A 16529-nucleotide genomic window follows, 5' to 3' on the forward strand; every position below is an offset into this window, starting at 1 on the left:
TTGAGGTGTTGATTGATGTTATCCGCACGAGTGTCTTTAAAAATATAGTAATACAAATTAATATTTTGTTAATAAACAGTTTATGCGCTAGTATCCATGATTCTAAAGAAAAAAGGTCAGGTTACCCCCTCCACTTCGGGAGGGGTTCAAGCTCCCATGGGATTCAACTGGCAGTAACCTAACCTTTTTTCACCATTATGGAAAGCGTTCATTAGGGCATGTGCAATTAGGGCAAGTTACCATTTAGGCAAGTGACCATTAGTGCTTCTGAGATTAGGTTTAGTATCCCAAGTGATACTAAACCGATGTTATCGTCTGTTGTGTTCACACAACAATCAGCACCTCGTTTGCCAAGCCTACCTGTCAATCAATATATCGTTCTCGACCTCTGCTCCGCACCGATAACACCTACTGTCTGTTTATCGAGTGAGCAGTGCTAGAGTGCAGAATCGGGAAGCTAATTTTCTGCATAAGTTTTCCGACATTTCCCGTGGTTCTCATGTTGGCTTTCTTTACCTTCGCCAAAGGTACCATTATCTGTCTCCCTTATTTTTAGATTTAGGCTTTTTGCCATCTGGACTTATTTGTCATATTTGTGCTGAACGTTTTGAATTTGATAATAAAATTGTGATCAGTATGTCACCATTTAGGTTTTACAATTTTTGAATATAAAATTTTGCAAAATTTGCGATTATACAAATTTTGAAATTTGTATAATCGTTGTTCTTTTTCCTCAGTGGGAAAGTTGTTTTCTGCCATCAGCTTAGTCTAAAAACATCATTGGCAAACTCCCGAGAAAAACATAAATCGATTTTAACCAAAGAAAAATTCAAAGAAAAACACAATAGTTTTATGGTTGCTCACACTTCAATATACATTTAGCTGTATAGAACCATTGGCCATAAGAGGGCAATTTGACCAACTCTACTCTACTACAGCCATTGTGGTTGTTCTGTTTTTTCTTCAAATAAAATTGGTTTATATTCCCTTTAGGAGTATACTGATGATGTTTTCAGACTAAACCAAGGGTGGGAGACAATATACTATTGAATTATTAGACAAAATTTAAATTTAGAAATTATAAAACCTAAATGGCAACATTTAGTCAAAATATTAGCATTAAATTTTAAAATTTCATAATTATGCTAATTATTAACATAATTATTATTATGCTAAATTATTAGCATAATTATCCATTATGCATTAAGATGAATAATCTTAATGCATAATTGATGATTTGTGTGCATCCCATGCACACAAAAACTGATAATTTGTGTGCATCCCATGCATTTTTCTTCTCTGCCACGAGTCTCATTAAATTATCTGACATCCATTTGGGCCTAAACCTACAACAGTATTTCTTAGTTGGAACAAAAAGCCTAGTAGCTTCCAAAATTACTTCCTTGAATGCTTCCCATTTAGAATTTGCTGTTGGTAACATCATCAGTTGGTCCCACTGTATAGAACTGAAAAAATCTCGAGACCACTGTAGTCACCTTTACGAAAGCAAAAACCCTTTCCTTTACTTTTGATGGTAGTTACATCTTTAAGTAAATCCCACATCAGTAAACTATGATCACTGCCACCTAGAGGTTCCTTTATCTGTAAATACTTAATGGATGAATAATCACTGCTGATAATCAGATCAAGAGTGTTGCTCCCTCTTGTTGCCTCTCTCTAACATGCTGCTACAGAAAACACTCATCCAATAAATCCACAAAAGCCTTCTAGTGTGCGAGTGACCAGTCCACAAGTTCCATCTGGGAAGTCAAAATCCCCTATTATAAGACACTGATTTACTCATTCTATTTTTCTGTATAATTGTTCATTATACTCATCAGTCATTAGACCTGTAACACACTCTTGATCTCCCAGTGCTTTTATCACACCAAACTGACTCGACACTCACTGTCCAACGATGTTGACTGGCTGCACTTCCTTGGATTTTATGTGTTTCTTGACTAATAGTATTACCCCTCCTCTCTTCCTATCCTGTCTATCTTTCTTGTACACATTGTACTCCCTAAATTCCAGTTCTGCATTCCTTATATCTGTGACACCATATCTCTGACATCCCAACAGTATATCTTTTACATCCACCTTGGATGTCTTAACCAGCACTTCAAATTCATCAAATTTATTTTCTATACTCCTAACATTGGTGTATATGCAAGTATACACACACCTGTTCTTACTCTTGGTTACTCTAGCACAGCCCTTGTATTTACTTTTTTCATGATCCTCAGCAACTTGCTTTGCAGGCTTCTGCGCATTCTAATAGAAGCAGTGCAAGAATAATTTCTACCTCTGCCTGCAGCTACTGTTAATCTATTAGTCTGTGAATCCCCCCCCCCCAGCTAGCAGTTTTCAACTCACCTGACATTGCCTGCATAGCATCAGCAAATATTCTTGCACCCTTTCTATTTAAGTGTATCCCATCCCTGTAGAAGTAATCTCTCCTGTTAGCAATATATGCAAGTGTTCCAAATCATTTTGAATCATTCTGGCCTAGCATCCATTCAGTATGCATTGGACAGTGAACTGCAATGTGGTCATTTATGAATAAGCCTGTCTACAGCCATCTTGCCTTGCCTTGACTTACCAGTGTGTGTGCTAACCTTTACTCTCCACCTGTTGTGGAAGGCTTGCAGAATTGCTGTAAAATCAAGAAATATTTCTCAAAATTTTTTATAAATATGCTTGATTAAAAAAAAAAAAACAAACTAAATTTATGATTAATATTTTGCTTTCTGAATTTACATTAAAAAATTTTAACTAGCTAGTTTTAATTAAAATCTTTTTTTTTTTCTTTTTTACCAGGTTATATGCAGTCAGGATTTCTCTCACTTCAGCATGCAATAGATAAAAGTATTATTGAATTTTATACAAATACAAGTATCAGTAATTTATTTAACCTGTATATGCAGCGTTATCCTTATCCTCCTTATGATGATGATCAATTCATAATTACTCTGCAGTTCTTTCTTTCTGTAGCACTTCTGTTAAGTTTTTTGTTTCCAGCTTTAACCATTGCCAGAAATTTAGTAATAGAAAAAGAAACAAGGATGAAGGTACTTAAACTTTTATCAGTAAACATTATTTGATATCTTTATGGTACTTTAATTACTAATTACTAATCAGATATTTTTCTTTGTGTAATCATCTTCATATGAGGTGTGATAAAAAAAAAGTTCAGAGATTGATTTTGTATGTCAAAATTGTAGCATTGTAACATGTTTCAACTTGTCAAAACATATATGACTCATATAGACATAATAATACACGATTCACCTCACCATTTATCTGTGACCATTTTGAATTAGCATGCATTGTGAAAATATTTCATGTGATTCATCTAATTAAATGAGTGCTTTTGTTGAGCAGCAGATTTGCATAAAATTTTGCTTTAAATTAGGAAAAAATGCAACAGAAACCAATGAAATATCAGAAATAACTTGAAGATGAACCTTGCTCTAGCCATCCTTCAACTTCAGAAACCAATGATTCAGTTGGCCGTGTATGTGATCTTATGAGGAATGGTCATGTTTAACTATCTGAAAATATTTTTCAGTGAACTTGATATTTCTTATGGGTCATTTCCACTAATTTTAGCACAAGATACCCCAATTGATACCCCATTACCTGCTCTGGCAGGTAGTGGGGTATCAATTACTGTATTTCCCTATGTATAAGACGCTCCCATGTATAAGACGCACCTTAATTTGGGGCCCGAAATTTGAAAAAAAATGTATTACATAAAGTTATTGAACTCATCATAAAATTCATACAACTTCTTATAACTTGAATTCAGCATTGTACGAAAATCTTTTCTTAGTCATTTCTGGGCAGAAGGTGGCAAAACGTAACCTAATATACTGGTAACAAGTGCGAAACAATGAGCACAAAGACAACAAGCGCGAAAAAGCAGGAAATGCAAGTAAAAAAATCTACAACCACTGTATAAGGCGCACCCAGTTTTTTGACCCCAAATTTTTCAAAAAAAGGTGCGTCTTATATATGGGGAAATACGGTATATATAGGAATTTTGCTAATAGGGAAAAGAAGGTGATTATTCCTTTGTATAAGGCAATGGTCTGGCCACACCTTGATTACTGTGTACAGGTCTGGAGGCCTCATTTTAGGAAGGATGTAGAGTTGCTTGAACAAGTATAGGGAAGGGCAACGAGATTGGTCAGGGAAACGAAGGGGTGCTCTTACCAAGAAAGGCTTAAGTTCTGCACCTCACACATGCCTAGTCTTGAGACTAGGCATGTGTGAGGTGATCTGATTGATGTGTATTAGGCCTTGATTGGGTTGAGCAGGCTCAATTCTGGGGGAATTTTTCCTCTTGCTCAGATTATGAAACTGAGGGTGCATAAATTCAAATTAAGAGAGTTATAGAATAGATGTGCAGAAATTTGCTTTTAGCCAGCTGGTAGTTGATTGCTTGAACAAACTGCCATCTGTCATTTTGGAAGTTGACGGCTTAAATGAATTCAAGGAGGAACTGGACAAACTTTTAGAGGGACTGGATATGTGAAATGTTTTTTTGGCGAAGGTAAAGAAAGCCTGCACAAGAAGCACGCAAAAGTTCGACGAAATTTACCGGTAAAAGTACTTTGCCATAACAGCATTTGAGTATTGTTGCTTGCTCAGTAAACATACAGTGGGTGTTATCGGTCAGGAGTAGAAATTGAATCCCCATGGGAGATTGAAACCCCTCCCGAAATGGAGGGGGTACCTGAACTTTTTCTTTAGAATCACTGGTGGACTAGTGAATAAATTGTTTATTAAGAAAAAAAAAAGGGCAAGGGAAGCCCACAGGAGAAGCATGGCAAACGTCGAAAAAGTTTACCGGTGAAACTACGTTATGAACATTTTTTACAACGCCAGAACTTCCAATATAACTATTCATGATTCAATTAGTGATTCTAAAGAAAAAAGGTCATGTTATCCCCCCCCTCCACTTCGGGAGGGTTTCAAGCTCCCATGGGATTCAACTTCTACTCCAGACCGATGACGCCCACCGTCTGTTTACTGAGTGAGCAACAATACAAATAACGTTACGGCAAAATACTTTTACCAGTAAATTTCATCGAACGTTTGCATGCTTCTTGTGCAGGCTTTCTTTACCTTAGCCGTTTTTTTTTTTGGCTGATTCCTCATAAACTTGCTTCCTTGCATCATACTTCTCCTACTACTACATTGTTGTGGAGCAGTTAACTTTAAAGTGCAAAAAAGGTGATGTTCTGTACATTGGTACTAATAATATTAAGAACAAGAAGATCTGAGGATTTACATAACAAGTATAGGGCAATATTCAGAGAAGGTTGTGAGTGAAGGATTAAATTTAAAAGCGTGTGGAATTTTGCCCAGCGTACATGAGATCCTTGTCAATCAATTCAGTCCTGAAGGGACTAAACAAGGCTTGTGGAGAAGACTTTTTCTCGGCATGGTCTGTGCTTTTTAACAGGAAAGACTGTTTTTACAGGGGTGAGATAAACTTAAATAATGGAGTGCAAGAACATTTGCTTGATATCGAGGTACTGTTAGGTGGGTTTCAAAACTGCTAATGTGGCAGATACACAGATAATAGATTAGCAGTAGCCACAAACAGAGGTGAAAGTGATTCTTGCATTGCTTCTATTGAGATATAAAGCAGCCTGAAAAGCAAAGTGTGGGAAATTACAGTGCCTACTGTGGGTCCTTATAAGATGAGCAAATGCATAGGCTGTGTTAGGGTTACTAAGAGCAAAAACAGGTGCACATGTACTTGATTGTGCACTAATGTTAGGAGTATAGCAAACAAATTTGATGAAATGGAAGTAATACGAACATAGTAGAGATATCGGAAACATGGTGTCACTCAGACATAAAAAAATGATGTGGAATTTGAATGTAGTCAGTACATGTACAGGAGTGATAGACAGTCAATTTGGAATGACATAAGCACTGGGAAAACAAATACGAAAGTAGAGTGTTACAGGCCAAATGACTGTGATGAGGATGATGAATAACTATACAGACAAATAGAAGGGGCCAGTAAATAAGAATATCTTATAATAGGAGATTTTAGCTTTCCGGATATTGACTGAAATGGATTGGTCACTTGCATAGCAGAAATTTTCAGGATTTGTTAGATGACTGTTTTTCTACATCAGCATATTAGAGAAGCAATAAGAGAAAGCAATGCTCTTGATATGATTGTCAGTAATAACTCTTCATGCCCTAAGAATCTCCAGATAAAGGAACTACTAAGTGGCAGTGATAATAATGTATTGATATGAAATATACTTAAAGATATAATTATCCCAGATAAAGTGATTTGTTTTTATAAAGGTGACCTGCTATTAAGATGCTATTAAGCTTTTTTACTAACCAAGAGATATTATTCGAGGTTTAGACCTAAATAGATATCAGATGAACTGATGAGAATTGTGGCAAAGAATAAAAATATATGGCAGGATTATAAATTAGCAGGTATAGAAACCCACAGTAAGTACAAACTAGTATGCAAGTTACAAAGTGGGTAAATGGGTTAAGCAGCTAAGGCAGATTATGAGAAGCATTTGGCTAAGGATGCAAAGAAAAATAGCATAGAATTTTTTTTTTTATGTTAATGCTAGAAGGAAAAGGATGAATCGCATTGGTCCACTAGTTATGAATGGCATAATTAATAATGATGCTATTCAGGTTGCTGACAAACTAAATAAATATTTTGCATCTGTACATTCATGCATGCATGAAGTTTTTTAAGATGGTAATACCAGAAGTAAACCAAGCTATAACTGGGTGGAAAATGATTATGTTATGGCTGAGAAGAAAGTGCAAGAGAAATAGTTGAAGCTAAACTTTATTTCTTGCATCTAGCTCTTGAATTACACTGTTATAATAGTTTATCAGGTTAGTTAAACAAGATTTTTCCTTTGAAAAAATACTATTTCATCGCAAAACTGTTCTTATCTAGATGACCCATACTGCATTTTTAATAATTTCTTCCACTAATTTTGATACCACTGAAGTCAGAATGATCAGTTTGTGATTGTCCATTCCACTTTATAATCACTTCTATGATGTTGATACCTCAGTGCTTTACCATTTTAAGAGAATTGCTGTTCTGTCTAATGAAGCTCTCATAATTGCCATATTTTCTTAACCATAAGGCACACTTCTTTCCCTGGAAAATGTTCCTGAAATTCCACTGTGTCTTGTGGTTGATGGTTGAAGGCATATTAAATGAGTATGTGATATGTATTTTTTTAGACCAGGCTGTATCTTGTTGTTTCCTAACATATCTGATGATATATATCTTTTATATGACATGCATTTCTTGTGACATGTATTTTTTGTAGATCAGACTGTATATTGTTGTTTCCTAGTATATTTGAGTGACAAATATACTAGGAAATAAATGACAAGTTCTAGTGAGACACCTTAAGATGTCTCACTAGAATTTTTTTTTAATTCCCAAGAAATAGATGAGTAGAAAACTGACATTTTTCAAAATATGTGGAATCAGCTCTTGATAGCACTGGGGTTAGTGCACTCTGAATAAATTGCAATATCTGCAAGCATTTTATCTAGTAATTGCTTGTGAATTTGTGTTTCAGATATATACAATAAAATATTTTTCCCAGACTTTGCCTTCTAAATCATGATGCATCTTATTTTGCCCAGACTTTGCCTTCTAAATCATGATGCATCTTATTTTGCCCAGACTTTGCCTTCTACATCATGATGCATCTTATTTGACCCAGACTTTGCTTTCTAAATGCTGAATGCGTGTACACCAATACAAGGAGTTTGGTAAATAAATTTGATGAATTTGAGGTATTGCTCAAAACATCAAAGGCGGATATTGTTGGGATATCAGAGACGTGGTGTCACACAGATATAAGGAATGCAGAACTGGAATTTGGGGAGTACAATGTGTATAAGCATTGGGAGATCAAAATTGAGAGTAGGAGTGTGCCATAGGCCTGATGACTCTGATGAGTATAATACGAAACTGTACAGAGAAATAGAGTGGGCCAGTAAATCAGAGAGTCTTATAATGGGGGATTTTAATTTCCCAGATATTGACTGGAATTTGTGGGTTGGTCACTCACACACGAGCAAGGCATTTGTGGATTTATTGGATGATTGTTTTCTACATCAGCATGTTCGGGAGGCAACTAGAGGGAGTAATACTCTTGATCTGATTATCAGTAGTGATTCTTCATGCATTAAGAATCTGCTGATAAAGGAACCACTAGGTGGCAGTGATCACAGTGTGCTGAAGTGGGATTTACTCAAAGAGGTAAATGGAACGGTTTTTGCTTTCGTAAAGGCGACTACGATGGTCTGATACAGTATTTAAATTCTACACAGTGGGACCAACTGATGATGTAACCACCAGCAAATTCAAAATGGGAAGCATTCAAAGAACTTTTCTTGGAAGCTACTAGGCTTTACATATCAACTAAGAAATATTGTTCAAGTTTTAGGCCTAAATGGATGTCAGATGAACTAATGAGACATATGGCAGATAAGAAAAATGCATGGGATGCATATAAATTAACATGTGACACAGAAACCTATGATAGATATAAGTTGATCTGTAACCAAGTTACAAAGGAGGTTAGGCAGGCGAAGGCAGATTACGAGAAATCTTTGGCAAAGGATGCAAAGAAAATCAGAAAAGAGTTCTTCACCTATGTAAACTCTAGAAGGAAAGGGATGAATCAGATTAGTCCACTGGATATTGATGGTTCAACAGTTGAGGATCCTGCTCAGGTGGCTAACAAACTAAACGAGTATTTCGAATCTACATTCACACATGAGGAATTATTCTGGAAGGGGATGCCAGAGGTGAAGTAAACTCTGGCAGTGAGCTGGATGATTTTGTAATAACTGAGAGGAAAGTGGAGCAGAAATGGTTGAGGATAAACATAAAAAAGGCACCTGGGGTGGATGGGATCTAGCTAGATATATTAAAGGAGGCAGCAAAGGAAGTAAGCAAACCCTTAGCCATAATTATGAGAGCTTCTTTGGACTCAGGGGAGGTACCCATAGACTGGAGATGTGCAAATGTGACCCCAATTCACAAAGGAGGTCAAAGGCTGACACAAGTAATTATAGACCTGTGAGTTTAACTTCTGTTTCAGGAAAATTAATGGGGACACTGGTTAAAGAAGCACTGCAGGATCATCTAGACAAGACAACTGTTGAACTGAGTTATAGCTCGGACACAGCATGGTTTTGTTAAGGGAAGGTCTTGCTTGACCAATTTGATTGGATACTGTGATGCAGTCACAAAAGAACTACTGGATGCAGGGAATAATTTTGATATTATATATTTGGATCTTAGAAAGGCTTTTGATACTGTTGCACACGGAAGACTCCTGCACAAATTGGAGCAGTGTGGCATTGGAGGCAAATTGCTGCTATGGATAAAAGGATGGTTGAGGGGGAGAAGACAGAGAGTGGTAATCAATGGACACTGCTCATCGTGGACTAATGTTATTAGTGGAGTCCCTCAGGGTTCAGTGTTGGGTCCATTATTGTTTTCTGTATTTATAAATGATATTGATGATGGTATATCAAGCTTAATGTCCAAGTTTTCAGACGATACAAAGGCTAGCAGTTTTGTTAAGGACACTACTGATGCTTTGCTGCTGCAACAGGATCTGGAAAGGTTGAGCAGATGGGCTGAGAGGTGGCAAATGAAGTTTAACATTGACAAATGTAATGTACTACATATGGGAAACAGCAACCCCAGAGCAATGTATGAACTCTGTGGTACTACGCTGACAGTGGTAGAGAATGAAAAGGACCTGGGGGTAATTGTGCAGGCAGATGTGAAGTTCTCTGATCAGTCTAAATGGGCTTCCAGAATAGCTTATGGTGTTTTGTCAATGATATAGAGGAATTTTTCTAGCAGGGATAAGGAGGTGATTATTCCCTTGTATAAGGCAATGGTCAGGCCACACCTTGAGTACTGTATACAGGTCTGGAGGCCTCATTTCAAGAAGGATGTAAGGCTGCTGGAAAGAGTACAGAGAAGGGCAACAAGATTAGTGAATGGAACAAAGGGTTGCTCTTAAGAAGAAAAGCTTAAGTTTTGCAAATTACAGTGTCTCGAGACTAGGCACTGGCGAGGTGATCTGATAGAGGTGTATAAAGCCTTGAATGGTTTGAGTTGCTCAATGCCGATGGGATTCTTCCTCTTGCTCAGAATAATCACCTGAGAGGGCATAAATTCAGATTGAGGAAAGACAGATGTAGGAAAAATGTGCGTAAATTTGCCTTTAGCCAGCGGGTAGTTGGTTGGTGGAACAGACTTCCATCCCTTGTTGTGGAAGTTGATAGCCTAAATAAATTTAATGCTCAGCTGGATAGGTATTTCGAACGAACGGAGGGGTGAAATGGAAGTGGTTTTTTTTTTTTTTTTGCTGATGCTGCATAAGCTTGCTTTCTTGCATCATATGCCTCTACTAATGTTAATGCTATTTTGCCCAAACTTCGCTTAAATGGTTTAATGCATTCTCTTAAATCCATTTCTCTGTAATTATCCGATGCTATTGTTTTTTGATCAGTTATTCATCAGTTTTTTTGATCAGTTATTCATTCACTTTGGTGTCCATCTAGTTTTATTACTTACTGGTGGTGCAGAGTTACATTTTAATTGTTTCAGTTAAGGATAGTAATTTTAGTTACTTTTTCATTGTGGTTATATATATATATATATATATTGTACTAAAAGCAGTAAAATCAGTGTGAATACTCATTAATTTTAATCTAATCTATTTACAGGAAACAATGAAAATGATGGGCTTGAATACATGGATTCATTGGCTTGCTTGGTTTATCAAATATCTCATATATTTATTAATACCAGTCCTTATAATGACCTTTCTGCTATGTGCTAGGTTTCAGAACGGAATGGCTGTGCTTAAAATGAGTGATGCTTCATTAATTTTTGTTTTTTTACTGTTATATCTTCTGAGCATCATTTCTTATGGTTTTCTCATAAGTTCGTTGTTTTCAACAGGTAATATATGCATTATCTATTTATGTATGTGTGTGTGGGAGTTATGTTATTCAGTGTTTGATTTTTTTAAAATCTTTTAAATCTTTAAAATTTTTGAATTTTAAAATTTTTATATCTGTTTCTTTCATCTAAATTTTACCATTGTAATCTAAGTTTACCATGTAAAATGTAAAATAATTTTTGTTTTTTAAGTATAATGACACTTAAATAGATGCCAGACCACATAAGTGGGGACTTTAGAATGCAGAAGTGTTCTAGGGTGCCTACAAGATAACAGTGGCCCTTGTAATAGATGATACATTGTCACATAGCCACCAGCTTTCTTGATTTATTCCATCTTCTTGACTCATTTTCACATCTCTACCTCTCCATTATAACATTATTTTTCTCTGTATATTTTTGAATAACATAGTTTATCTCTGACTTTTTCTGTTTTCAAAAAATAGTAAAATCATGTTAAAATTGGAACTCTTTTAAATTTGGTGAATTTCTACTTATTTTCATTAATGAATTGGCAATCAGGTGTACAATCCTACACAACAAAATACACTGTGCTGCCACTTTATTAGGTACATACACCTACCTAGTAGCATCTTCAGCCTCCTTTAGCCTTCAAAACGGCCTGAATTCATCTAGGCATAGATTAAACAAGATGCTGAAAACATTGTGCAGGAATGGAGTACCATGCAGACATGAGTGTGTCACGCAGTTCCTTGAGATTCGATGGAGGTGTAGGCCTGTAGCAAACAGGCGCCTCCGTAGCCAGGTGGGAAGGAGCAGCAGTGTATAGCACATGCTTCTTGATTAGACCGGGGTTCGAGCCCGTCACCACCAAATACGGAGGATGTGGAAAGGTCAGGGAATGACCACCGCATATCCCGGAGCAATATGGCCTTAGTTGCTAATGCTCCTAAAAACCAAATAACTAACTAACTAACTGTAGCAAACATCCCTTTCCAGCTCATCCCAAAGATATTCAATAGGAATGAGATCAAGGGCAGACCACTACAGCAAAGAAAAGTCATTGTCATGTTCCTGGAACCATTCCATAGTGATTCGGGCTTTGTGCACTGGCGCATTATCCTGGAAGTAACCATCTGACTGAGGAAAAACTCTCAACATGAACGGATGCACTTGTTCAGCAACAATATTTAGGTACGATGTGGCATTCAGACGTGAATCTGTGGGTATCAGTGGACCCAATGTGTGCCAAGAAAACATTCCCCACACCATAAAATTGCCCATACCACCTTGCACAGTCCATGGATTCATGTTGTTTTCGCCAAATTCTGAGCCTTTCATGAACATGATGCACCACGCAGTTCCTTGATTCCAAATTCTGAGCCTTCCATGAACATGACTTCGACTTGTCAGACCAAGCAACTGTTTTCCAATCCTCGATAGTTCAGTGCTGGTGTTGCCATGCCCACAGGAGGTGTGCTCTCTTGTTCTTCATTGATAATAAAGGTATGCGATGTGGCCGTCGGCTGTTGTAGCCCGTTCGTGATAAAGTGCGACTAGTGGTCCATTGCGATATTTTGTTCTGCACGCCAAGGTTGTATTCTGAGGTGATGTGCGACATTGTGGCCTGTCTGTTTGCTTGCACAATTCTAGCCATCCTCCTCTGACCTCTTTCATCAACAAATGACTTTCTTCCACAGGAGTACCATTGAGAAGATTTTTTCTGTTCGTTGCACCATTCTTGATACACCCGTGAAACTGTGGTGCATGAAAAGTTCAGGAGAACTGCCGTTGCAGAGATGCTTTGTCTAGCACATCTTGCACCTACTACCATGCCACATTCGAAGTCTGTTAGATCACTTCTTTTCCCCATTCTTCCTACGGTTTGTATGCTTAACTGATACTAGAAAGGTTGTTCTGCTGCATTTATATCCACAACTGTGGTCATGTGACTTGCAACATTGTGGGAAAAACCATTTGTGTGCACAGCAGGGGGTGTACCTAATAAAGTGGCAGCACAGTGTAGAATTGCAGAATAATAGCATTCTTCTCTGCAATGTGTGACTATTTCATCATAGTTTTTCTAGACCAATTGATATTTAGAATTTGTACCTAGGCAACTAGGGGCATGAATCATCATTTTATCATGTCTATAAATTTAACATAATCTGTGGTTGCTTTAAAAAACTTGAGTTTCTGGAAATAAAAAACCCTGCATCCCTTGCATGAGACCAAATAACTCAATTATGGTTTTGCAAAAAGCCCACTTTTATATTCCACCCATCTGAATGAGAAGAATCTTTCTTCTTTCTCAACTTTGGCCAGCAATAAAAATCAAATCCGATCATTTTCTGTGTGATTCAGATAAAGTAGCATCACTTTCTGCTAAATAATCTTTACAACAATTCACAAGAAGAACTTAAACTGTTACCTACTCAACATTTATTACAAGTTTTATCTTCAGGTGTGTTAGCATATTCGTTTAAAGCACTTATTGTTTTTGGGTATTAACTCAACTCCTAATGGATGGATGGATTGGCTCTTTTAGAGAGATTTGTCAAGCCATCCCAAATTTCATTAAAATAGAAAAAAATAGATATCTGGCAATTATTATTTCTTTTTTTTGCATACCACATGGGCTATTTGTATACTCTTCAGCTAGAACATATTAATGTTCTAGCTGAATAATTAATGGACACTGCTCATTGTGGACTAATGTTATTAGTGGAGTCCCTCAGGGTTCAGCGTTGGGTCCATTGTTGTTTTCTGTATTTATAAATAATATTGATGATGGTATATCAAGCTTAATGTCCAAGTTTGCAGACAATACAAAGGTTGGCAGGGTTGTTAAGGACACTACTGACGCTATGCTCTGCAACAGGATCCGGAAAGGTTGAGTAGATGGGCTGAGAGGTTTAACATTGACAAATGTAAAGTACTACATATGGGAAACAGCAACCCCAGAGCAACATATCAAATCTGTGGTACTACACTGACAGTGGTAGAGAATGAGAAGGACCTGGGGGTAATTGTGCAGGCAGATATGAAGTTCTCTGAGAAGTGCAGACGGGCTGCAAGAGTAGCTCATGGTGTCTTATCAATGATGTACAGGAATTTTTCTAGCAGGGATAGGGATGTGATTATTCCCTTGTATAAGGCAATGGTCAGGTCGCACCTTGAGTACTGTATACAGGTCTGGAGGCCTCATTTCAAGAAGGATGTAGAGCTGCTGAAACGAGTACAGAGAAGGGCAACAAGGTTAGTGAACGGAACAAAGGGTTGCTCTTACGAAGAAAGGCTTAAGTTTTGCAAATTACAGTGTCTGGAGACTAGGCACCGGCGAGGTGATCTGATAGAGGTGTACAAAGCCTTGAATGGTTTGAGCATGCTCAATGCTGATGGGATACTGCCTCTTGCTCAGAATAATCACCTGAGAGGGCATAAATTCAAATCGAGGAAAGACAGATGTAGGATAGATGTGTGGAAATTTGCCTGTAGCCAGCAGGTAGTTGGTTGGTGGAACAACTTCCATCCCTTGTTGTGGAAGTTGATAGCCTAAATAAACTTAAGGCTCAGCTGGACAGGTATTTCGAACGAACGGCGGGGTGAAGTGAAGGGGTTTTTTTTTGGCTGATGCTGCATAAGCTTGCTTTCGTGCATCATATGCCTCTGCTAATGCTAATGCTAATACAGCCAATACACTTGATCTTTTTCTCACAAACAACCCTTCTAAGTACACGGTCGAAGTGAGAGGTCTTTTAGGCACTTCAGATCACAACTTGGTGATTGTCTGTTCTCCAATGGAACCTTTATCAGATGGCTATTCCCAATCTCGTTTTGTTTGGCGTTACAAGAATGCAAAATGGAATGACCTGCGAGACTTCTTTTCTTCTTTTCCTTGGTCGGATTACTGTTTCAAAACTTCTCATGTCAACGTTTGCTCAGATCGTGTCAGTGAAATTATTCTTGCAGGAATGAAATCCTTTATGTCACACTCCGCTTTAAAATTTCATCCTTTATCTAAAACCTTTATATAAGTAAAGGATTTCTTTACTTATATAAACTCTAAAAGGAAGGGGATGAATCTGATTGGTCCACTTGACATCAATGGTTCGACTGTTGATGATCCTGCTCAGATAGCAAACAAACTGAATGAGTATTTTGCATCTACCTTCACACGTGAGGAATTATTAAGGCTTGAAAATGGCAGAAGGTTATCAAATTTTAGCAAGATACTTAATGATTTTGTAATGACTGAGAGCAAAGTGGAAGAGAAATTGTTGAAGTTAAACGTAAGAAAAGCACCTGGGGTGGATGGGATCTATTCAGTTATATTAAAGGAGGTGGCAAAGCAACTAAGCAAACCCTTAGCCATAATTATGAGAGCATCCTTGAACTCAGGGGAGGTTCCCATGGACTGGAGATGTGCAAATCTATCCCCAATTCACAAAGGGGGATCGAAGGGTGACAAGAGTAATTACAGACCAGTTAATTTAACTTCTGTTCCAGATAAAATAATGGAGTCGTTGGTTAAAGATGCATTGCAGGATCATCTAGACAAGACTGCAGCAATAATTCAGACACAGCATGGGTTTGTTAAGGGAAAGTCTTGTCTGACAAATTTGATAGGATATTATGATGTGGTTACAAAGGAACTGGATGCAAAAAATAATTTTGATATCATATATTTGGATTTCAGGAAAGCTTTTGACACCGTTGCCCTTGGAAGACTATTGTACAAATTGGAGCAGAATGGTATTAAGGGTAAGTTGCTACAATGGATAAAAGGATGGTTAAGTGCGAGAAGACAGAGGGTGGTAATCAATGGGTGCTGTTCTTCTTGGACTAATGTTATTAGTGGAGTCCCACAGGGTTCGGTGTTAGGTCCACTGTTGTTTTGTATATTTATCAATGATATTGATGAAGGTATATCAGGCTTAATGTCAAAGTTTGCAGATGATACAAAGGTTGGCAGGGTTGTTAATGACAGTAATGGCAGTGTGCTACTGCAACAGGATCTAGATAATTTGGGTAGATGGTCTAAGAAGTGGCAACTGAAGTTTAACCTTGACAAATGCAAAGTACTGCATATGGGTAGAAGTAACCCCAGAGAAAAATACCAACTGTGTGGTACTACACTTAAGGTGGTAGAAAGTGAAAAAGACCTGGGAGTAATTGTGCAGGCAGATATGAAGTTTTCTGAGCAATGCAGACAGGCTGCCAGGGCAGGTCATGGGGTTTTGTCAATGATATATAGGAATTTTGGTAGCAGGGAAAAGGAGGTGATTATTCCTCTGTATAATCCCTCTGTAAGAGTTTGAGGACGAGAGTTTCCTGTGCGGACGTGCCTTTCTGCCGCTCTTGGAACAGTGAAGTTTTTTCTGATTTATTTTCTGCTTTATTAGTTTAAATTGACATATTAACTTATTTCTAGAGTAGCTTTATATTCCTATTTACGGTACTTAAAGTCAAAGTAACTTAGATAGAGATTTGTAGGTATTACTTAGTATCGGAAAGGGTATCAAATCCACGTGTT

General features: G+C 37.4%; 1 protein-coding gene across 1 annotated transcript in view; it reads left to right on the forward strand.

Annotated features, from left to right (window-relative positions):
* LOC150076805 (phospholipid-transporting ATPase ABCA3-like) overlaps positions 1-16529 on the forward strand; it is a 432361-nt gene that overhangs the window by 100257 nt on the left and 315575 nt on the right. Inside the window, exons 5-6 of the mRNA XM_090385683.1 lie at positions 2821-3071; positions 10795-11032. Of these exons, the coding sequence (XP_090241809.1) occupies positions 2821-3071; positions 10795-11032 (489 nt within the window). The remainder of the gene's footprint in view (positions 1-2820; positions 3072-10794; positions 11033-16529) is intronic.

The sequence above is a fragment of the Mastigoproctus giganteus genome, chromosome 12, assembly GCF_048544385.1.
Source record: "Mastigoproctus giganteus isolate SK-2022 chromosome 12, ASM4854438v1, whole genome shotgun sequence".
Lineage (NCBI taxonomy): Eukaryota > Metazoa > Arthropoda > Arachnida > Uropygi > Thelyphonidae > Mastigoproctus > Mastigoproctus giganteus.